Below are 24,726 nucleotides of genomic sequence, written 5' to 3'. Positions count from 1 at the left end.
AATTAAGGATTAGACAAAGTAAAAGAAGCCATTGGAATACTTGGGGTTTAATAAATAACTAAATAAAATATTGAAGGATATTTGACCCTAAGACAATCAAACACTTGCATGAAAATTTTACAGGAAAGATGCTAATAGTAACTAGAACCATTCAATGGAAAAACCTATGGCAAAGAAAAGATTTTGCCATGCAGGATACAAAGGCAGTCATTAGATAAAGAGGGAAATACTCAGCCAACATCATCTACAGTGCCTTTGCAATCCACCTACAGGCTGACATTCCCTGGAAATAACTGAGTTTGAATTTTTTGCCTTGGACATCATATAAACTTTGCTGCAACCAGAGAAAGGAGAAGCTGCCTTTCAAAGCCTACAAAAAAATCAAAGTGGGCCTCTTGGTATTGTGCCCATCAGAATATAAGAAAAATTTACATCACATGTCTGAAAAACGGTGCTGGGCAAGAATAACAGCTGGGAGTTACAGACGCACCCTGTGTCGGCTGATGATCTCCGGCGCTACTATGTACGGCTCTCCCTTCTGGCCCTTGGGCCCTTGGACTCCCTGGAGGTGACCAAAAAAACCAAAACACAATGTAAGCTCTCACACCATCTATGTAAACATGTAAACAGCTAAGAGCTAAATGAAAAACGTTTGTTGGTGTTTTCATAAGTGTACATAAACACACTGCAGTTTAGAGGTAGAGACTATGCCTACCTTTGGAAATTTATGGTTTAGAAAAAAAAGTGTAAACCCTTAGAGTATGTAAAAGAATGAATTTCTAAAATTTGGGGAGAAACTCCCCTTTAGCAGGGAGTGGTATAATGGGTTAGCACCTCCTAGCTAGAGCTGATGCTGCACTTCCCAGGGCTGACATGTGCCCATGTAAATCCAGGAGCCCCACCGCTCACCTCAGCGTGATCTTGTGCATCTCACCATGAAAAGACAATACTTTGGCCGTGGGGCATGGAAGAAAAGAATACTTTCATCAGCAGTTTTGAGTTTAATATTATATTATCGCTGTTGATTAAAGCTGCACAGGTTTTCCTACAGTAATCTCTCTGCAAGACCTGTGTGACAGGGATAGCTTGAGCAGACCTTCTGGCCCTGGCTGCAATGCAATGACCAAACACAGTGCAGTGTGTCCATGCTGAGTCTGCACAAATGCTCTGCTGGGCCAAAAAGCCCCACATTCCCTTTGTTAAGAGATGTCCCAATAACCCAACCCAGGTGTGAATGAAACTTACTCCAGCAATGCTCTTAGCTTCAGATACTCACTTACTGCCAGCTACTTACAATGCTACCAGGGAAACCAGAGAATCCAGGAGTTCCCGAGTCACCAGGGTCACCTGCTGTCCCATTACAGCCATCATGACCTGGTTTCCCCCTTGGTCCTGGCTGGCCTGGATGACCCTGTTGAGGGAAAAAAAAAAGTGTTTATCTATCCATCTGTTTCTAGTTTTCCTTTTCCTGTAGTCACAAAGTATTTAGACATTCTCACATTAAGCCCAAGGCTTGGATCCATGGGAAACTAGGATTTTCAAAGACAGAAACAGACAGTGCCTTTTTTTAATATAGCTGCAGCCTGAACCAGATGCCCCAGACAGCATGAAAAAAAGAGTAGTGAAGGACCTCTCAGAAAGGGTAAGAAAGCTATGTTCAATGCAGGCTCTGTTATGCAGAGAACTAAGTCAGATGAGGCTGCCGTGCAGGGATCCACCAAGAACTGAGATTGTTAAGCATTTCAGTGCCTCACACTGGAAGAGTGGGAAGAAATGTTCCTCACTGAGTTTGAACAGCTTCCAAGCCAGGAAAAAAGTCAAAGATGCCACTGGAGCTAGATTGAGTGTCATGATGAGGCTGTGAATATGGAAGAAAACAGCAGGGCTCAAAGGTAGCAAGCTGGGGGCATTCCAAGGCCTTGACACAGAGCCTCTGAAAAGTTACTCAAACTGTATTTTCATTGCTGTACCTACCATTCACCTTAACTGCTGCTGCTTCTCGTTTGCACTGAGGCTGATGAGAAGCAAATCTTCCCTTGAGAAGCTCTTTGTTCCAGCAGGCTCAGTCACAAAAAACCAGAAATGAACATAAAACATTTCTCCCTTCCCCTTTGTCTATAGCAAGACTGTTCACTTGGCTTTTGCTCCGTTGTTTAGAAAAAACAGAAGAATATTCATGTCCTTACTCAGCTCCACCAAATATTCCTCATCCCAGAAGAGACTCAAGTCTTGCCACCATTCTCTCTTGGCTCCCAGCCCCACATCCTAGCACTGTGCATTGTGGTTTGTTCAGGTGTCTATCTGCCTGCCTTCCCATGGGCAGTGAAAAAACTGGCTGGAAAATATAAGGGTGCTTGAAGGGCAGGGGAGCTTGAAGAGAGTACACAATGAAAATGCAGGTTCAAGCTCTGTCTGAAGGTATTTATCCCTCACAATGCAATGAGCAAAGGTCAGGGAGGTAGGGCTGAAAAAGAAAACATGCCCAGGTAAGAGATGCAGTTCAGCTACAGCAACACTGGACTTCACAGGGGAGCAATTTACTCTGCTTCCCAGGATGTTACAGTGCTTAGAAAAAAACTCAGCATGATGCAGTGAGATGAACAAGATCCTTGGCTCAGGAGTGTTAATAGAAATGGCAAATATGGTGATCTTTTTTTCCTTAAAGAGTGAGAAAGGGGGAGACAAGGAAGATTGTGAGAGAGAAATCCCTGAAACTTGATAGGAAGCTCTTCTGGAAACAAAAGAGGGTGAAAGAAGAGTGGATGTGGATGCGTGGGCTGCAAAGTGGGGCCCCGGTGTCAGAGAGCACTACAAAGGAAACCCAAGCCTGGGAACTCTGTCCAGGGATTCCAGTGACTCAGATTTCTTTGTTATTTTATGACACAAGATGTAAAGAAGTGTAGGCTGGGAAAATGCTGTGCTATGAACTTTACCCGGTTTTCCTCTTGGAGTGTTTCGGTTTCATAGACCTGGTCAATTTGTTCAAAGTTTTACACTGTTTAGTTATCAGTAAGATTTTAAAGACAATCTCAAGCATGCCATATGAGCTTATATAAAGCAAATTAACCATAGATAGCATTCTTAAAATCAGTGGTCATTATATGAGCTTTGCAAATCAGAAATAATTAGGAATGACCAACTCATATCCTTCATTCACAAGCATAAGAGTTGTGAAGCACTTATGTCACAGGTCTTTCCTACAAAAGAACATTAGCTGGGTAACCTCCAGAGACACAGGAAACTTCTATCCTTTTCTGCCCCCTCTACAAGGGGATTTCTCCATAGGACAAAGCAAATGGACCTTAATTATCTGAGGGAATGAGAGGGAGCACAGATTTTGCTCTTTTGTTGTGTATCTGCAGTTCCATCCACTTCAGAAAATGTCCTTAGCTGAAAAGTGTGTACGTGGCTGATGCAGAATTTAACCCAGACTTTTTAATTAAAGTACAAAGGCTTTAAGCTAGCCTGCAATATTTGCATCTGGTGATTTCTTAAAGATGAAGTAACCCGCTACTTACAGGAATGCCATCTGCCCCGGGGAATCCAGTGACTCCTCTTTGTCCCTAGAGCGAAACAATACAATTAAAATTATGTTCTGCTAGCATTTTGCTTATTAGCTAAAACATTTAATATTCAAAAATTACCACTTCTCCTTTGGGTCCAGTTATTCCTGGGTATCCTCTTTCACCTTTGTGACCTTTGGGACCTTGCACTCCTGGGATCCCCATCAATCCTGGTGGTCCAGTGAATCCCTGTGATCCAAGGAGTCCTGGCTGGCCCTGATAAAAACAATAAAACAGCATTTACATAGGAACAGTTGTGATGTGTGAAGCTGGATAAGTTATCACTGCTGCAACAGAGTCAATCTCTCAAAGAAAAAATAAACACAGAATTTCTTTCCATCCCAGCAGGCCAGGCTCTTTGATAAAAGTCATCTGAAACACCACACAGAGAAACTCCAGCAGCAGTGACTATTCTGCACATGTGGTCACAAAATTAACACATGGATATTAGCATCCAAATCAATATTCACTACTTCACTCTTCATGACCACTCTAAGAAAAAACTGTTTTCTTTAGAATGAGGATTCTCAATAGCAATTGTCCTTCAATATAATGCATGATGCTCCAAACAAGTAAAATATGCTTAACTGTGAAATTTGCTTATTGGCCATATTTATTACAAGTGGCATGTGATATTTAATGGCAGGAATTTCTGCCTCTTTAGTGACAATATTTCTATTCAGCAGTGGAGCCAGAAAATGATGGGACATGCATGGATCCACACAGGTTGAAGAGTTGCACACAGGGCTCTCTGGTCATTTTCCCTTCCAGCGCTGGGTCGGCTCTTCACGCCACTTCAACCATTGTTTAAAAATAATCCCTGCTGGCTGCCAACATCACAAGGCTCAAAAGGGGAAAAAACAATTTTGAAATGACACAATGGTGGTTTAAGTAATGGATTGTGACAGTATGTCTGAGACCTGTGAACTGAAGTATTTGAATATCATTCCAGACGTAGCGTCACTAAAGGCACACATGTTTTGCATGTACTCACTGCACTAATGACATTAATAGTACATTGCTGCAATCTTTTCTGGAGAAATATGTTTTAAATGGGGCAAAGCACCATTTACCAAGACATTCCAATTAAGTAAAATCTAATGAAAGTTGTTTTTAAAATGCAATTGGATTTTTTTCACACACCAGGCTGGAACAGCACCAGTATCTCACAAAGGAGAAGAACTACAGCAAATCCTGAAGAAATGCATATATATTTTTACCAAAAAAGCTGATTTAAAAATACTACTTTCTTTTAGTATAAAATATCTTGCCCATGCCTTCAAAGAAAGAGCTAGAAGGTGAATGCAATTCCTTTTCAAGAATTCAACTTCATTTAATGCCATTTAGGTGGAAAGAGGGCAGTGGAGGGACTTGAAAAAAAGAAACCTGAAAATAGCATAATTTCTTTGGATCAGAAAGTTGTACCAAAGATACTGAACAATGCCTTATTGATATTAGGAAAATTTGTTTTGGTCTCATAGGCCCATTTGTGATACACTGTAAAAACTTCATAGTCAACAACTACCTAAAATAAACATTTATCTGTGCCATACTTGTCTTCGTACCACATACCCCAAACCAACGCTATGACTGAAACATATTTTTTGTAGCTTCAAAAACAAATCAATTTTCCACAGTGCTTCCATGTAAAATGGTTGCCACTTTGGGTAGGCTTTATATTTTAAACCTTATCATATGAATCCATATTAAATCGCATCATATCAGTCCATATTGAGAAGCTGACACAGCCAAACAAATTACAGAACTGAGTGCAAGTCTTTAATTTTGGAAGAAGACTAGGAATGAGCCAATATGAAGGCTGAATTACATGGAGTTCCTTGGGACAAGCCACTAGGATGGATCTTGTACAGTATGGATCTTTTGCTCTCCTGTTTTGACTGATTTGCCCAGACTGATGGTTTAGAAGCAGTGCCAAAGGACAACATGAATTTAAGTGTTTGAGCTGTCAGTGTGAAAGAGAATTCCCTCTGCTTACAACCAAGCCTGACTTTATAAAGTATCCCTACTTCTAAACCAAGTCTGTTCATGTTGATTATTAGGTGCTAAAAGGCCAATGTCTTTTCAGATTAACAAACTGAGAAGGAACAAAGATTACATGAATACCTCTAAAACATGAAAGAACTCATGTTGGCAGGAGGCATAGGCATCTAAACAAGCAGCTGCTCATTTCTTTATGCCAGGCACCACTGGCTACTACAATTGCATCTACCTCCACCAGCAGCAGTTTTTAGTTTTTTCAAAATGCAGTGAATCTCTAAAATTTATTCTGTGGAGGTGCAGATCACAGTAAACATATTTCCTGAGTTGCTTGACTCAAATGGAAAGATGCTGATTAAAAGCACTAGAATAATGACTTAAATCTGAACCAGAATTTTTCAGTGTGAGTTCCAAGATCAGGAAAAGAAAAATCTTTCTTATACCACATTTTCTCCACTTTTCTTACCTATTAAGCCTCAAAATTCAAGTGCATAGGAATTGATAAAATACATATGAGCATGCCCCACAAAACTGTCTTTTTAGGGAAATGGACATTTAATGCATTACAAAAATGGGGTCAGTGATTTTTTTCATTTTTTTGGATTCTTTTGGTAGAGCAGTATAAATTCTCATGCAAATATGAATCAAAAATATTTCAATTTTACTATAAAGCCTTAAAATATTATTCAACGCTTAAGGTAGTTTGTTCTTCCTCATGCACTTAAATCTAGAAAAAGGTTTAAAAAGAATAGAAGCATATCTATTACATCTACAAAGAACACAAAAAATTATTCAAATTAATTTGTAGAGATTTAAGTTGGCTCCAGTTGAATTTAATTTCTGAAAATAAATGTTTCAGTTGCTTCTGCAAAGAAAGGAATACATGGGTTCTGTGCACTGAAAATCCCACTTCATTTTTGGAGTACCTGGAATCCAGAATAAATAATCCAAATTTCAAAAACCACTCAGCCTCCTGAGGTAAGTAAACTGTCTCTTTAGTGCCCTTCTACCTTCCTTTAGAGGGCAGCTGTCTGTAGGTAGAACACATGTAAAACTTTTCATTGCAGTTTCTGATAAAAGGCTGGTTATGTTCAGAATTTTCAAATCTGTGCCTGGCTTTCTGCAGAGGCCATGCAGAGCTCAAAGACGGCATTCTATGGAACATGGTTACCTCTCTAACTTCTACATCAGATACCACTCTCCCCATTTCCAGCCCCATTTCCCTGTCTGGTGTGGAGGAAGCAATAAACAAGGAATGAAAAACAAGGAAGAGGTCTGGGTATCAGCATCATTTCCCCACGCTTTCCTGATAGTTATCTGGTTATTTGTTTGTCGAGGAATATGGATTATTTAATATAAAGACAAGAGAATAGATCCTCATGGGACTAGTTTAACGAAAGGCTACAGTCAGAGCTAGAGAAATACTTAATATCATGACAATGCTTGTGTAATTCTTCAGCCAATTAGTACCTTGGCTTGTTAACTGAATTAACTTTGTTAACCTTCATTAACTCAGACATGTCAGCTTTAACTCTGCTTTCTTTATCTTAGATCTTTTGTTGGACAAGTATGTCCCCTTTTCATTAGCAAGTGACCTAAGACCATTCTCTCTTTGGCAAAGGCCACTGAGGAGATTTAAGCAAAGACAATCAGTTTGAAAGGTTCAGTCAAACAAAGCATGACTCAATTGTTAGTCCCAAATACCCCTGTGTGACACATGCCATGCATGGTACTACTCTGCCTGTGGGTCAGAAATCCTAGAGAATTCTCCAAAGCTGTAAAATTGTGTTTGACTTAAAATTTCCAGGTCTTAAAAAGGAAAAAAAGGAAAAAAAAAAAAGAAAAAAAAAAAAAGAAAAAAGAAGCAAGCCTAGGGGAACCTATCATCCACGTCATATTTTAGAAAACTCATAAAATACTTTCTCTTGTACATGCTCTGGCTCTTGGTGCCCTTCCCATTTCACTAGGGTGAACTCTACCCTAACCCAGAGCATGGCACCATTACCCCACGTCACCCACCATGGGACTTACAGGCCAGTGCTAAGAGGCTCACTGAAGTGTGTGTGTGGAATGCCATGGCCAGCACCTCTGAGAGAACACATAAAAAGAAAAGGAAAAAGTGGGCTAGTGGAGTATCTTGAAGGTTAACAAGAAGTTCTTTCATTGTTTTTATACAAAACCTCTACAACTGTTTAGTTGAATTACAAAGCTTGCAATGTCAGGATATACACCTAAATAGGCAGTCCCTGCTTTGCTCTTCCTTCCTGCAACTTCATCTGACTGAGAAAGGTCTCGCAAAATTCTTGTGGCCAGCCCAGATATTGTGCAAAAACTACTTACAGAGACAAGGTTGGAAATTAGAAAGCCTGGAGGAAATCTCCCCAGAAAATATATCCCATGTTATATATACATTGTCACTTGTCCAGTGACATGCACGAAAGAAAATGCTGCCAAGGTTGTGACTGAATTCAATAACTACATTTTGCAATTAAGTACCAGTGGACGTAAGAAGATCCTGATCAGACTTTTAAATTTGTACTCAATGTTCATGTTTTGCAGCTTGAACTTTAATTTCCAGTTCTTTTACAATCAGTCAGATGAAAGAGATGTCATGTTGCAATACTTTCTTCCTTTTAATTTACTGTTAAATTTACAGTGTGGAAACAAAATTGACAGAGGAGGGTGGGCTAATTTTGAGAGCAACCAAATGTTTGATGTGCTATACAAAGAGACATGCAATACATGACAGTACCTGCTCCAAAGGTTTTAAAACACAGGAATCATGAATTGTTCAGAAATCCACCTACCAGGGTGGAGATACAGAGATAGAAGTAAAACTGTTGATTTGCAATAAAGAGGAGACAGAATCAGAGTTTCTACAGAGCTTCCCAGCTACTGAGCCCATTTCTCCATGTTTCATTACAGATAGCCATTTTGCAATTGCTTCTGGTACATGGAATGTGATGATTCAGTATTCCCCACACGGAAATGAGCGTTGTAGACCATCATTTCTTTTAACAGCGGACAAAAAGAAAGGAGGTTAATTCCCTGACATTTTAAAAAGGTCACTGGTGAAAGGACAAGTTCATTTCCTGCGGGAAGGGTGATCTGACCATGACAGAAAAGCTGGAGCTGGGATTTTTTGTAAGAGCTCTTAGTCTGGAACGATCCTTGTAAGAACAGATGGAGAAAGGACGTGACAGCAAGGACCTCATTGCACTCCTACTCAGTGAGACCAGCAAGCGGAACAGACAAAAACTCAACAGGGAATAAAATAATTTATAAGAAAAATGAGCAACTTTTGGGCTGATTAAAAGTGCTAACCCAGGAAAAAGACATCTCCCCAGGCACACAAGAAAGAAACAGAAAAGTTTTTAAATGAAATGCTGGCAAAATGTGGAAAACTGAGTGCAAATGTAAGGAATTTGTGATTCTCTCAGGTAGTTTCAGTGGATGCAGTGCACTAAAACAATCACTGACCCCTAATGAAAAATGTATGATTTTTGTGCTCCCACCACTCCCAAAGATATAAACTATGAGGAAGAACCTAAAGAACCCTGCTGTGGTTCTTGAGTCAGACTAGGGTGGGCATAGCACCCAGCATTTCTGCTGGAGCATAAATCCAGGAGGTTATCAAGGAGTTTATGGATTAAACATATTAGAGGGGAATACGTAGGGCAAGGGTTTGGGGTTCGGTTCCATGAAGTGCACACTTTGTCAGTAATACTTCACCTATGGTGTTGCATCACTTCAGGCTGAGAGGCAGAGAAAAGCAGACCACATGGAGCACCTGCTGCCATGGCATGGTTTGGCTCAGCAGCTGCTTCTGGCAGCACTGGGCTGCCCAGTACAGACAGACAATAATGTGTACAACACCTGCCATGGCAAAGAAGAAAATGGAACATTTCTGTAGCTTCCATTATTATGTTGTTTGAGTGGTACCATCCACCTCAGGAACTCAAGAGTTTTGTTTAAGCAAGACTTAAATGCTTTTGTAATTCCTCCTAGGAAGAATAGATCAAAACGATCCATGGAAGGGTAGGAAATACAAACACACAGGGCAAAACACAACCAATGCTAGCCACTGAAGAAAAAGATCATCTGAGAGAAAGAAGTCCTGAAGTTTGTGCAGGCTTGGTTGTTAAACATATCATCATGTTACTTTATTTCTGTGTCTTCAGGACTGTAGTAATGACTGCTTCCTAAAAGACAGATGCCTTGCAAACTGCAGTTTGCAGTGAGCATTCAGATGATCCTCACTAGATGGCACCAGCCATTGCTGCTGCACACAGCCCCCACCACTGCAGGTGCAGGATTCCAGACCATGGTACAACCTTCAGGAAATCTGATAAGGAGTTCAGATAGGGTCAAACTGTGCTGGAGCAAGGTCTGAGGCAACAAAAGCAGAAGGTTTCTGCCAAAATGTCTCAAAGTGAGATAGCTGGGGAGGTGCAAATGAAATGGAATTAAATGCATCATGCAACTGAGCAGCATGGCTGCCTGAAGTGAAGGTGCTCTGTCATTCAACATATATTTTGTACGGTAGGCGAACTTGATCTTCTACAAGAAATGAGAAAAACTTATTCTCTTACTTCTTCATTGGAGCTAAATTTACATTTACTATCACAGGCTTGAAAATTCTCAAATTTATCTTCTGAACCTGTATTTTTAGTGCAGGGCTGGCATTAACTTCTGCCAGCGCACTGATACCTAAAGGGGAGTCTTATTCTGATATTTCGGACATTTGATAACAACACAGTTACCACTGTACCATGGTACCAGGAGGAGATGGGTTGTCTAACTAGAATATCGATAAGCAAATCAAACAAATCTTTCTCTTGTGGCTTATCATGATATTAAATTCTTAAACAGAGAGCAGTACTGACAGAGTCGGCAGGCGTTAACAAAAGAGTACATAACTAATGGTTATTTCTACTTTTTTTCTTGTTTTGCTACTTTAGAGGAGGTTATTTAGCTGAGTTTCACATTCTAGCTTTTATTCTCAGAAAATACTTTCCTTCTCATTTGTTAACAAATTATTTTTTTTTATTTATTACAAAAGTAAACAAAAATTTATAAAATTTGTTAAAAATAACTAAAAAATGAGTCTAGTTCAGCCTAGTGGCATGGCAACAATGTGCTCTTCTTTTAACTTCATTGTCTGGACATACGACATTTTCTCTCACAGGACGGTGGTGACCAAATGACTTTAATTCCAGAGCAATGATTCAGCTTGCAGAAGGGTGGCTTTTTTTTTTTTTTTTTTTTTAATAAAGGAAGGAATACACATTAAATCTTCATGAAAAAAGGAACTATGAAAGCATTCCCTTTACCAGAAGCCACATCCCTTTTCTGTACTCAGTAATGAAATAATTTTGTACTGTTTTCTGTTCCCACGGTTTGATCTAATTTGTGATCTTCCAGAAAGCTGCTATGTCACCCAAGAAGATAAAACATGTGCAAAAGTAAATACATGCTGGAATGTAGGTCAGGAACTCAAAAGAACCAGTTAATAGTTTCTTCATGTCACAAAATACACAGGAGTAAATGTCAGAAATGCTTTCTGTGCTTTGCAGTGCTTCTGTAGAAGTCTGGGACCACAGCAATGGTCTCTCAAAGAAAAGCATCAGAAAGGACAAGTCTAGACAAAACCACATGAGGATTCCCATACTAAACCTTCAGAAAGTTATTGCATAGAGGAAAGGAGAAGAGGAACGTGGACAAGATGTGGGAAAGAAGCATTGGGCAGAGGCAAAGGGTGGTTTTTTTTGCAGATTCAGTAAGGGGATATCTCTGAAAGTACAAAGCAGAATCTCTGCTGAAGTAGGGCTAAACAGACAAACTAGGAAATTTAGGATCAGAATTAAGACATATATTAGCAAATACATCTCTCTAGTCAGCCTGCTCTACTGAATTATGTAAGAAGACTTGGAATGACTTGAAAGGCACTGAATTTTTTTAAGTATTGCATTTATAAAACAGATTAAGACATTTAGCTACATAGTGTAGTCATCAAAAGTTCCCATCAGGTGCAGGTGATACCTCATGGCATGATATCCTAATGCAGATATTCAATCTAAGTCAAAGAAATGCACCTGAATGTGCCCATTTTTCTCAGGTGTCTAAAAGGAGCCCAGGTCTCTAGCTCAGAAGCTGACCTCACATCACTGCTATCTAAACTGTGCTAGAAGGCAAAAGATCAAGCCCCAAAATTGTGGATTTAGCAGTTAGAATTAAGACTGAAATAAAAATCATGCTGCATTAAAGGGAAGCTGATATAAATGCAATAAATTTACTTAACCTGGCAGGCAATATATGGCAGAAAAGTTGCTACTGGTAGTACAAAACAGTAGAATTTTCTTGGAAGTTAGAAATACTTCAGCATCAAAGAGTAATCAGATGATAATGGTGTGTGCTCAAAAGCATATCCATTTATTCCATGTAAGCCTGAGAGTGGAAATGCAGTTTACAGAACCACTCACTTTATGTTGGTTAAACTGAGACCACCAAGCTCAGACAACTACACAATTTAAAAAAACCCTACTTCACTGATATGTAAATACTGTCCCTTTGACTACCAGCTAAATTCTGTTTTTGAGAAAGAGGTAACTAAAGTTATATTTGGAGATGTCAACTTTAAATGAACTTGAATGAACTTGAATGAGCTAATGATGTTTCACAGAACACTAAAATGACATTGATTTATACTTGTCAAATGTTCATTACTATGTAAATAATTGGAGAAGGTTAGTTTGAAAGCTGACCAAAATTCACCAGAGAGGAAAATCATCTTGCCAAATATGCTCTTATAACTAGACAATTATCACACTGATGGGTGTGGACAAGGAGCAGGAGGAAGCAGGGAACTCCCAGTTACTCTGTGACATCTGCTGTATCATACTCATGTAAAGGAGCAAACTTCAGCCATGATGCCTATTAAATGTGTGATTAAACACTTGGAGGACAGCAAATACCTTATATGTTTTTAGCACAATGAGTATATTTATAGAACAAAATTCTGTTCATTCAACATGAGTTTTTACACGATCAAAAAGCCAAAAAAATTTCATAGAATGCACCATAGAATGCAGTGCAATCTCCCTACTCTGCTAGTATCTGCACCAAAATTACTTTTTTAAAGTTCTTTTCATTCATTCCATTCATTTTATTAACATCATAATATTAAGATCAACTGCTTTCTGGGACCTTTTAAAAGCATACTTCACACATATTGCCAAAGACTGGGATAACACAGTCGGTTGGATAGCTGTAAGGTTGCTTCTTGGCTAACTGGGCTTCTCAAGGCAAGACAACAACCAGCACCTGCTTGAGTTAGAACATTCAGTCATAAACACAAGAGCCAATCTTCCAGCCCAATTGCTTTCAAACGGCTTTCAGTGGTGTGTGGGAGTGTTCTCAAGATCCTAAAATTCAGGAAGTTCAACACAGATGTTTTCTGTCAGTAGGCGTTGGAAGCACCAATAGTAACATCTGTTCACTTTTCATATTTGTGAGAACATTTTCTTTTCGGTCCAAAAACCATTCGCTGTTGAAATTTCCAAATTGTGCAACTGGCCAAAATGTTAAGCTCATTAGGCTCCATGAGTTTAAGAGTATGTGAAAATTAAAACCCCTGCAGGAGTTCAGCCTATCGTATGCCAATTTTTCCATTCTGTGTTCTTCTGTTTAAACAAAATCATAACTATTTTTGTGGTGGGAACAGCTATCAAAACTGACTTGATCATGCAAATAGAAGTTACTACTGACTGTTTAAACTATAGAAAGAATTCAATTCTCTTAAAAAGGCTGTGACTTTTTAGTAATTTGTGTACTGGGATACCCTCTCCACATGGGAGCCCAGAACACATGTTCTAGCAGCATGTACAAGGGACTTGGTACAGACCTTCGCACTCTGGTCATGGGAATTTACAGTTTGGGACAGTCTCCGAGCTCCTGACAAGGCCAGATGATTGGCTCTGAACCTCCAGGAAGGACGGTGGGCTTTAAGCAGATGTGTGCAGCAATATGAAGAGTCATTGTTGATACAGAATCAGAGACATCTTTTTTTTCTCCTAACCCTTCTAGACAGATTTGTCTCAAGAGCAGTGGGGTGCTGTGATATCATCTGAACAGAGTTTGTACAGTTGTTTCCTCTACAGGATTTCCCAATCTTGATGTATCAGTGTAAGTACTCTAGAAATTTCAGTAACTGGGACTCTGTTGAAACCTGCTGTTTCAGTCAGCTTACACTGAAGCTAAATCAACCCTTATAGATTTCAGTGTATGTGGCTTGTTAACATCACAAATATTCTAACGCAATCACTTTGATGGCTGTTAAGCTGGACGTGCCTTCATGTTGGGTTTGTCTCCAGAATCAACAAATAGTCTAAATAAACTGTAATCTATGAGAAGACGTCAGTTAGTAAATAGAAATACTGAAAATTATCAGCAATTGTCTTTTATATCATACAGTTATGTACCCTGCACATATTCACAAGAAGTTTTTTGAGTTGGCAGTACAAGATCAAGCTGAATGATCATCTAGGGAAGCTAAATTATTTGGGGGAAGTATCACGGCAACTGATTACTTGGAGAACTCTCTGTGACTTTGTGAAGTCTTTCTTCTTTCTTTTTTCTTTGAAGTCAGGCAGAAGGAGAGTAAAAATATTTTCCTTTGAATCATGAAGAAAATAATTCTGTATCATTTATCCAAAAAATATGAATGTAACTTGTGATAACAGTCTTGGAGAGGGTCAAGGGTGGAATATAGACTTTAACAGGAAGGTTCTCCAGATCCATTACAAAATATCTAGTTTTTCTAATAGACTCAGTTTGAGGTAGCACTAATGGGGGCCAAGAGTGCCCACACATCTTCTCCAGATTCCAAAATCTCATCACTCATGGGAAAGGATGTTCTGGAGAACATCAGCAGCAGACAGTTCCACAGCTGTTCAAGCAGAAAGCCTATTTATCATTTCAAATGTTGATTTCAAAAGCTACTGGAAATTTTTTAACCATTTATTGTAGGAAGTATGGGCTATGGAGCTTCCTCAGTAGAGGATCAGGGTAATAATCAGAGCAAACCATTTTGTTTGATCATAAAATCATAGAATGGTTTGGACTGGAAGGGACCTTAAAAATCATCTTGTTTCAACTCTGTTACTAAGGGCAGGAATACCCTCTACTGCACCAGACTGCACAAAGCCCCATCCAACCTAGCCTTGAACAATTTCAGGGATGGGACATCTACCATCTCTCTGGACAAACTCTTCCACTGCCTCACCACCCTCACAGTAAAGAATTCCTTCCTAATATCTAATTGACACTTGCCCTCTTTCAGTCTAAAGCAAATACCACATGCCCTTGTGAAAAGTCCCTCTCCAGCATTTTTGTAAGCATACTTTAGATACTGGAAGGCTCCTAAAAGATCTCCCTGGAGCTTCTTCTCCAGGTTTAACAGCCCCAGGTCTCAGCTTGTTCTCATAGGAGAGGCGTTCTGGCCCTCTGATCACCTTTGTGGCCCTCCTCTGGACTTCCTCCAACAGGTCCATGTCCTTCTCATCTTGGGGGACCCAGAGCTGGACTCCAGTCTGGACCTCACCACAGCGGAATGCCAAGGGAGAATTACCTTCCTCAACCTGATGGTCACATCACCTGGTTTTGATCCAGCACAGGATGTGTTGGCTTTCTGGGCTGCAAGGATGCAATGTTGAGTCATGTTGAGCTTCTTGCCCACCAACACCCCCCAGTCATTCTCAGGGCTGTTCTCAATCTGGTCACCCCCCAGCCTGGACTGAGCTACTCCGACCCAGATGCAGCACCTTGCTGTTGAACTTCACGGGGTTTTCACACTGGATGGCATCCCTCCCCTCCAGCACGCTGACCACACCACAGCTTGGTGCCATCAGGAGACTTGATGAGGGTACACTTAGTCCCACTGTCCATGTGGCTGACAATGATGTTGAACAGTGCCAACCCCAAGACCAACCCCTGAGGAACATGACTCAACACTGCTTTCCACTTGGACATTGAGCCATTGCCTGCAACTCTATGTGTGTGTCCATCCAACCAATTCCATATGCACCAAGCGGTCCACCTGTCCAATCCCTGTCTCTCCAGTATAGAGACAAGGATCCTTTAATCCTTTTCATTCTGCAGGTACTGAGGGAGTGAAGGAACTTCTAAATTGTAATGGCAAGTTGCTTTTACTGGAAGGACATGCCATTAATTTGAGAGGTCTTGGAGAAAATTTAGGTTGCTCTCTAACTGGTAGCAAATGCAGGTAATGTGGAGGAAAAGGGAAGCCTGCCAGACAAGGAGAAACAATAGAGGGAGTCCATCTGTTCTATCAGAACACCAGAGAGACTGCTAAACAATTTGTAGTAACTACTCATATGGGTCCCATCACTGGTTTCAGGCTTGAGCTTGAGAAAAGTATCCTCAGTATTTCAGATTCTCAGTGTCTCTAAGCTTTGTTAAATCAGTGCCTCCTTGGCTAAAACACAGTCTGCTTACAGGATTAGCTGAGTCAAAGGAATCAGTGATGTGCAGTGATGCACTGTCTTTGTGAACTTATAATGTTCTTGCAGAGAGGCTTCCATCAGTCTCATGGGAGAGCCTGCATTTATCGACAGGGAAATGGAATTGGTGGTGAAAGGTCAGAATGGCACAGTTCACAGGTCAACCATGACCTCAAACAGGTTAAACATGACCTCAAGAGAGGCTAAGATACCTCTCTTGCTTTACCATATCTTCTACAGGTAAGGATGAAAGGAGGCAAGAGATAAACGTGAAGCTTCTCTTCCTTTCCAAAACACTAATTAATGCTGGAACATCTGTACCTGAGATTTATAGGTCCTGGATCCTTCATATCCCTGAGAAGATCTCAACTACCACATGGACTATCAGTCTTCTGTATTTTTGACAGAGAGAGTAACAAATGCACTTCTATTTATGTGGTTCCTTTGAATTTTTGGCCCTCGCTCCTCCCTTTTTTTAAATGAAAAAAATATTTTCAACTTTTCTGACTGTTTCTGCATCTGGGAGAACCTAAGGCTTTTATCTAGCTACTGAGAAGGGCCAGTGCTAGCTCTCCTGTCCAAGTTAATGCCTATGACTTTTATTTTTTTTTATTTTTTTTTTTTGTCAAGAGATAAAGAAAACTTGCTATATGTAAGGAAACAAACTCTGAGCGACAGTGTTATGGAGGCAACAGTGCTCAGTACAGACTGATGATGTGGATGGCTGAATGAATCACAATGGCCTGGAGATTGGTAACCCCCAAATTACCTGGCAGTAAAAAAGACTAACCAAATATTACCTGCCCTAGCTAACCCTGCTTGAGCACAGGCAGTTGGACTAGATGATCTTTGAGCCCCTTTCCAACCTCAGCCATTCTGTGATTCAGTGAAATACAACGATACTGATGTTCAGAATCCTCTTTAAGACCCTCAATTTAGCTGTTTGCCTATTCTATTGCTTAGATTTTTTTTTCCTCTCTGTGATGTCTGTAGAATTCTTCTGTCTGTGTACATATTTAGTCTCAGTTTTATTTGCTGTCTTCAGATCTCTGTGTATCTAACACAAGCCATAAAGCACTGTAGTGTCTTTAGAACAGATAAGGGGTGGGAGTCACTGACATGAGGTGGAATACTTTCTTACTGTTAAAAAAACTGATAATTACTGTGAAGTGTTTGGTAAAGTTAGCATTACTGATAAAAACCAAGATGCAAGTTTATAGCTATCTGATTGTGGATAAATATGGCTGTGTGTTCGTTGCAGACATACTTATGGATGTGTGAGGTTTCCCATATCTTTACAGTTAACATGGGTATTTACAAGAAAAACAGCCTTCTGGTCCTGCAATTCTTTAAAAACTTCACTAAAACCCTGCCAGACCTATCACTCTACCAACTCTATTCATTTATACATTTCTGAACTAGACTGAAGAAGTTTCTGCTGTTATTTGTTTCCACCACAGGAAGACACCAACAAGCATTCCTAAGGATAAAAACCAACATACTTTTTTATGAACACAGCCTGACACAAAAAAGGAGAGATTTGAATAAAGAGTCAGAGTAAAAAAAGATTATAGAGCTATTCAGCTTCCTCTGAATATTTTTGACTTAGACATGTTTCTCTTCCTACTCCCCCTGCCACTGCCAAAGAAACAAGAAACCCACAACAGATTTTCTACAGATACAGGGAAAAAAAAAACAACAAATAAAACCCCAAAAATTAAATTTGTCTTAATAAGGCTGATAGAATTTTCAGATGGTAAGTTTCCAGTAACAAGGACTAAAACAAGAATCAGTGAAAACTCATTTTTAATTACTCTGGCTGGGGTAATGCAGCATTACCTTCATAAATATTAACCCAACCAATGAAGAAAATCAGCAATTTGCCTATTTGCATATTCTTTTTGGTCAAGATGATTTTATCAATCTATTTCCTACACATATCAGATACCTTTGGAAGATGAAACTAATTCTAAGAGAATATGGTTTAGTAACCCCATAGAGATGACGCAATTCAGAAAGAACTTTAATGAAGCATCATAGAGAAAGAATTTGAATTATTAACTATGATAGATTGTGGACAAAAAACAAAGTACAATCTATTTCCTCTCTGCATACAATAAAATGATTTTATTCTGAAGAGAAATATGATTTAATATGATTTTCCAGTTCTGATTATTTATAAAGGCCTGACTAGACACTGAACTATGAATGTCTTAGATTTCAAGTTACCACAGAAATTTAAATAATTTTAATTATTTTATGCAAAGTAGTTATGAGATTTCTGCTAAAGTTCCTCCTTGACCAAACTTTTCAATAAATTCAATTATTAGTATTCAGCAAATCTGACAAAAAAACAAAAAAAGTGAAATGAATGTATTTTGGATGTACAGCAGAAACATTAAGGAAAATACTGGAAATATATTTCCAAGCATAGCAAAGTATACGCTTAAATTGCTTTTCAGCTGTTTTACTAAGCAACACACTACTTCATTCAACTAGTATCTTAGAGAACTGACGACCTTGTTACCCAATTGAATGTTTCATCCTTGACAGCAGGAATCAGCAATGACTTGAGAAAACAGCTAAACAACAGGACACAACATTCTCCATCACACTGAGAGCACTGCTGCCCTAAGTCTTCCTTCAGATATAATATACAGCTATTAACTGGTGTGTTCTTAAGGAATACAGCTTTAAACTTAATTAATGAAAGATTAATGACACTACCTTGACAATATGCAGGGTATTTGTTCACTATGGATGAACAAATCAGCAGTATTGAGAAACTAGAAGTTTTAGGAAAAAAACCAACAAACTGGGGCAAGAGATTTACCTTAATGTTAGGCTGATATATAAGAGTGGTTGTAGGATAAGCATGCGGAACTAGAGCCTTCTCATTCCTCAGTAAATGTGTGCAGATACTGATGAGGGCTTGAGCCAGGTCTGTACTGAAGTGGTGTCACTCCTGTGTGCCACACTGAAGATGGGAAGCACCCATGGATGAGAACTACTCTCCAGTCAATGCCCAGCTCCTCCTCACACTCACCTCTCTGAAGCCCACAGTGAGTTCCCTTTCACCTTTTTGCTGAAACATGTGGGTATCACAATTCCTATCACACCCCAAGGGTGCCACAGGTCTCAGACAAGCCCTACTGAATTGAGGCGAATTTCGGCCAGTTTAATATTTGCTATTAGACTGCTTCAGCAGCAGCAATCCTTCATCACAGAGATAAACAGAGACTTGGAAAAACATTTCAGAAGACAGTTTTTGTGCAGCTGTTAACAACTTCAGAGAAGAAACACAGAAGATATGCGTTGGGATAAAACACGCAGTGACAAAAATGTAAACACAAAAAGCCAGGCTGTGACCTAATTTAAGCCTTGTTCAGTCACAGGCTAGCTAAAGCATGCTTCCATGCTCATAGTTTAAAAAAACATCCTGAAATTTAAAACAACTGAAACCATACAGCAGTAGGATTTCTTGCACTGTTCCAAAGATGTGTAGTAAAAAAAATCAGTTAAATGCCTGAGATTAAATAGAAAGTATCCAAGAATGAATTTAAAATGCTTTTCATTATTAATCACATCCATCTTCCCCAAGTAAAGAACACTTTCTATCTCCATGCTATTGATCTCCAATAGGCTCTATAAATGTAAAAAAATGAAGACCTCATGCGCAGCACTTGTGTTTTTTTACAAAGTTACATAACATTCACAAAACAATTGGAGAGACTAATTTTAATTCTCTGCATGAAGACTACGAAACTAAAAACGAGCATAAATAGTATGAAAAATGAATGTCCCAAGGATACTTGCTATCACAAAGATGAAATACACAGCTCCTTGTTTAAGTCTATTCCCTCATTATATCCACAGAAAGACTATTCATTCATGATAAGCTAGTTTGATTAGTTCAGATAATTTTCCATTGCTCTTCCATGCAAGCTGCAGTCATGGCAAAGAGTTGAGTCACTCGCATGACCTTGTTCCAAAATTTGTCTGTGCTGTCCAGTGCCTAAACCCATCAAAATAATTATGATAATGTTTGCATGTGGTGCTATTAATTAAATATTGACGCTATAGCTGGGGAAACAAGGATTAGAAGCTTTGCTAGTAATTATAATCAGATGCCTGTAACAATCCTTGTGGTTTTGCCTCCTTGTTCAGTTGTTGCTCACACAGACTATCCACAACATGAGTGGGAAATTCCCGTGAGAAAAGATTCTGGAAATGAGGTCCAAATGGTGCACTCTATTGGTTTGAATGAAGAAATTGAGCTTTTTTGGGTCAGTTTACTTTGATTAAGGCATCACAGAATAAAATTAATATAGCCCAATAAATTACATATCTTTTATAACTGTTATGTATTCACTTTGGCATTATTATATATTTTTATAATTTAAAAAAAAACTGACTAGAAAAAACTCACTGGAAACCAATACACACGTACTTGATATTTTTATCTACATTTTATTGGTAAACAAATTTCTGACACATCAGTAAGTAAATAGACTGTAAAACATATCTCTACACAAATATCAATGTAGATAGATAAACAGTCTTGAAAGAGGAGGTTTCAAAAAAAAACCCAAGTCTTAAGCTTCATGTAATATTAACAGGAATACAGTGTGCTTTCCACAGCACTACTTGGAACGAAATGTTATGCCCATGGATGGTAAAGCAATGAATAAGCTGTAATGAATAAGTCCTGGTCATGAAGTACTGTTTGAAGGCTGAACATGAATGCCAAAATATCTGTACAATTAAGTGTTCCTAGTCCTACAGATCCCAAGTAGGCCGTATAAGAGCTTATCACTCTGCTTGCTGTGGAAAATCATAGTGAAATACAAGCTCGACCACTGCATGCTTGCAGTTTTTCTAGCTCTTAAGGGCTAAACAAAGCTGGGAACATGAAGCCACAGAAGCCACCCATCCTGAGTGCAGTCTGAAGAGAGTTCAGCACTGGACTTCAGGACTTAAAACAGCTTTAAAACCAGAGCTGTGTAACATTATTTTACTGGGTGGGAAAAAAAAATATATCAGAAAAGGTTCTTTGTATGGATCGATTTAAAAGATAGTGGGAAGCAAAAATGGGGCAGAAATCCTAATTAAAAAATAAGGGTTTTAGTCAAAATGAGATAAGGTGCCAACTCTTGAGCTAGTGAGTACAGCCCTCACAGGACAGATGGCAAGCTCAGGTTTGAGCCTAGAGCACAGGTGCATTGCCATGTCTGTATTTCTTTCCTAAAATTCCTTTTTCATCTCAGTCTTAAAAAAAAAAAAATAGTTTTGCCTTATTTAGGAATAAAATACCACAAATCCTGAAAGTATTTCAGGTCAGCAAACCTGGGTCTGTTAACATTTGTTCTGCCATACACTACCCAAGAGCAGTCGCCTTGCCTTTATGCTGGAGTACAGCATGTTTGGATCTTGCTGTCTTCTTTTTACATCTGCTGTGCTGTGAATGGAGTCAATGTCACCATGCTGGCTCTGCTGGCCTTATTCCAGCCTAAGATTTCCTCATGCTGGAAGGAATTGCTTCAGCTGCTTTTACAGACCAACTTTAATTCCCCTTTCCTCTGCCACAGTTTACCAAAAGGGCATTGTACAGAAATTTAATATTCCTTTTTTTTTCATCTTCCCAACAGTGTGAATTCTTACTAATATGGCTTTGATAACCAAAGGAAGCAACAGTTTGTGCACTCATCTTAAACCAGGCTTTTATTGTAATTTATTTCCCCATATCTTTATGTGAACTGAAATGTAACTGTATGTGCCGCACATCAAAACTCAGATCTAGATATATTTCTTTCTAAAAGATTTAGTGAAAATGGAAAGGGTATTCAAAAGATAGATTGATAGATTCCAGCTTGAATATGGTGCCAGAATAGGACATTCAGTGGCTTTCAGCAGTGGATGCAGAAAAGGTTCCCACTGCAAAGAGAGAGTGATGCTGAAGGTCTGTTAGAATAATGTTCCCTCTGGGTCAACTTCTGGCCATTTACAGTTTCTTTATGTTAAAAGCTGTAATTCATAGATTTCTCTGCCTCTCGCTACATGATTTTCCTAATTTGCAATTATTTTAGCTTTCAGTATACCACCATCACTGCTCTTAGTAGATGTGTTGCAATAAATGCTATTGCCTTGTCATCTCTGATTAACTCCACTGAGTTCAGTTACACCACCCCAGTACTAGACCAGAACAGCTGAACTGGGAACATATTCGGGTGTAACATCTAACAGATGTTTGATGGGAAAATTTCCAACATCTCTCCTTTTTTTCTTAGAAAGCAGTTTAAAGAAAAAACTAGTTTAACTCCAATTTCTCAAGTCTCAGAATCTCTCACAACAACAAGCTTTAAGAATAACATGGGAATTAAAGAAAGCACAGTAATATACCAAGAGGGAATAACTGCTCTGCTTAAAATACAAACTGTTTCACATGCTTATTCCTATCCATATTATATAGAATCTTTCCACTGAAAGCATTCCAAGAATGTGCCATGGGAATGTAGTCTGAGATCCCAGAAGAATCCATCCAGATTGTGCTATCAACAACCTGCAATGCAGTGCAAGGTTGAGACCAAGCCTGGTACTTTGTCCAAAGTCTGGAGATTATGTTTTTTAAAGGCTACAAGTGCAGGCATTTTCAGAGTACCATTTGTGGCTGTTTGTCCTGGGAAAGTTAAGTAAAGTTGGAAAACAAGGCTTTCTTTTTTAATGAACATATTTTATTTTCTCTCCATCTATATGCAAGTGTTTATTGCAAACAAATTGTGTTCTAAAATAACCCCCTTAAAATAAGTAATTGAAGCTTACTCTAATACATGGCAGAAGTAGGAATTTTGCTGAGTTACTACATGCTCAGCTTTTTCACCCCATGCCTTGTCTAATGTTAAGACCACAGCTTCTGCGATAAATATGATTCTTGTATAAACACATTCTTTCCAACAATATTCATCTGGCTCTTTGCGTCTAAGAGAGTATGAAACGTTACAGAGCTCTCAGCACTTCATTCTCTCCCTCATTCAGTGAGCAAAAATAAATCTTTCCTTCTTCTGCTGGTATATAAAATGCAGTGCCAGGAGCTGCAAAATCCTTCCCTTTTCTAGTAGTGTCTAGTGCACTCGAGAACTTGCCGTTAGCCACAGACGTGAAGAAATGTTAAACAAAGTTGCTACTGCATAACCACCTCCTCCTCCATGAGCTCTTGGGATAGATTTAATCCTCAGACGCACTTGAAGAATACACTTGTTGAGATTAATGTGGCATCACAGCCGCACTTCTTGCGTAGTTTTGTTTAGAGCGGCGTCAGCATCCCTGCAGAGCCAGCCAGCCAGCCTGTTTGAAACATCTCATCAGGGCAAGAAATCAGATTTTTTCACACTGAATGCAGTGGGATTTCCACAGGGGACAGTGGAGATCTCAATTGCTGTTGATCTTTGAAAGAAGTCCTTATACATGCAGGATGAAATTTAGCTCCTACTTTTCAATCTAGGCTACATTTAGAGAGAAAGACCCAACACAGTGCCTAGCTCCTGGATCCAGATGCTTAGCCAGCCATTTCCTTGCTGTGTATCAGGATGAGACACAGGTCCTTTTTGTCTCCTTTTTCCCTTTCCTCTGCCCCATACTCTAGTGGAAGAGCACAAAGTTTTTGGGAATGCAGGAACACAGATTGTAGGAGCACTGGCACTACAGGACTGGCTGCAGGAAGACCTAGAGTATGCTTCAAGACACCACTGTAATGAAACAGCTGGAACCAAACACGTACATGGAGACCAGAAGCAGAAGTTCAGAACTACCATTATTTCATAGCTAAAATACTGAATTAATGCTCTGCCGACATGAGCAATTTAATTCTCAGCTCCACCATGTCTTTCGTTTAACACTTGCAAAGCTCTTACAGCTGCATCAGTGGGTAACACCTCCGTTCTTCAAGTATCATGTTTCTTCATGTTCTGCAGTGGCAAAACTATATTTTCTCATTATCTGCATCACTTTAGTGAGTAAAGTACTCTTTTCAGATCAGAAGCAATTCTCTGTGTGAATAATGATGTCAGCAAAATAACTTCAGTCCATTGTACTAATTTGTAACTGTTTGTTAAAGAATTCCATGTTTATCTTTTTGATTATTTCAAATTAGAAATAAAATTTTAATAGGATTACTTGCACGAAATTTCTTCACAAGAACTAATTGTGAGAGTGATTTGTTCAGTAAAAGCTTTAGTCTTGCACACTCACACACACTCACAGGAACACACATACATGGAAAGCTCTTCATGCCTAGCATGTAGATATCCATTTCTGTAGAGGAGGGGAATGACAGTTCTTCCACATTTGCTCATCATCATCATCCTTATTGTGTGCCTGCTGAGCTTCACTCTCTGGAGGTCCACCTCCGGGAAGAGAAATGTGATATGGGCAGTTTTCTGTATTTAGACCTGAGAACAACTGAGAAACCCCATGTCGGCTGCACTGAGCAGCTTTTCTCTCTACTGCCAAGTCTACAGCAGCCTTGAGAATTCACGCTCTGCATAGCAAAGGGATATGTTTCTTTATCATCTGAGTCGGTTTATTCACCACTGGCATTTGCAGAGCACATCAGTAATAGAGACAAGGCAGAGCACAGATGAAAGCCAGAA

General features: G+C 39.3%; 1 protein-coding gene across 2 annotated transcripts in view; it reads right to left on the bottom strand.

Annotated features, from left to right (window-relative positions):
* COL4A2 (collagen type IV alpha 2 chain) overlaps positions 1-24,726 on the bottom strand; it is a 139,354-nt gene that overhangs the window by 47,399 nt on the left and 67,229 nt on the right. For both annotated transcript variants that reach the window (XM_058846073.1, XM_058846080.1), the window contains exons 5-8: positions 3,645-3,779; positions 3,519-3,563; positions 1,295-1,411; positions 491-562 (exon numbers count right to left, since the gene is read on the bottom strand). In XM_058846073.1, coding sequence (XP_058702056.1) covers positions 491-562; positions 1,295-1,411; positions 3,519-3,563; positions 3,645-3,779 — 369 coding nt within the window. The remainder of the gene's footprint in view (positions 1-490; positions 563-1,294; positions 1,412-3,518; positions 3,564-3,644; positions 3,780-24,726) is intronic.

The sequence above is a fragment of the Poecile atricapillus genome, chromosome 1 (genome assembly GCF_030490865.1).
Source record: "Poecile atricapillus isolate bPoeAtr1 chromosome 1, bPoeAtr1.hap1, whole genome shotgun sequence".
Lineage (NCBI taxonomy): Eukaryota > Metazoa > Chordata > Aves > Passeriformes > Paridae > Poecile > Poecile atricapillus.
The sequence above is the reverse complement of the archived record's forward strand: the minus strand, read 5'-3'. Positions and strand labels throughout refer to the sequence as shown.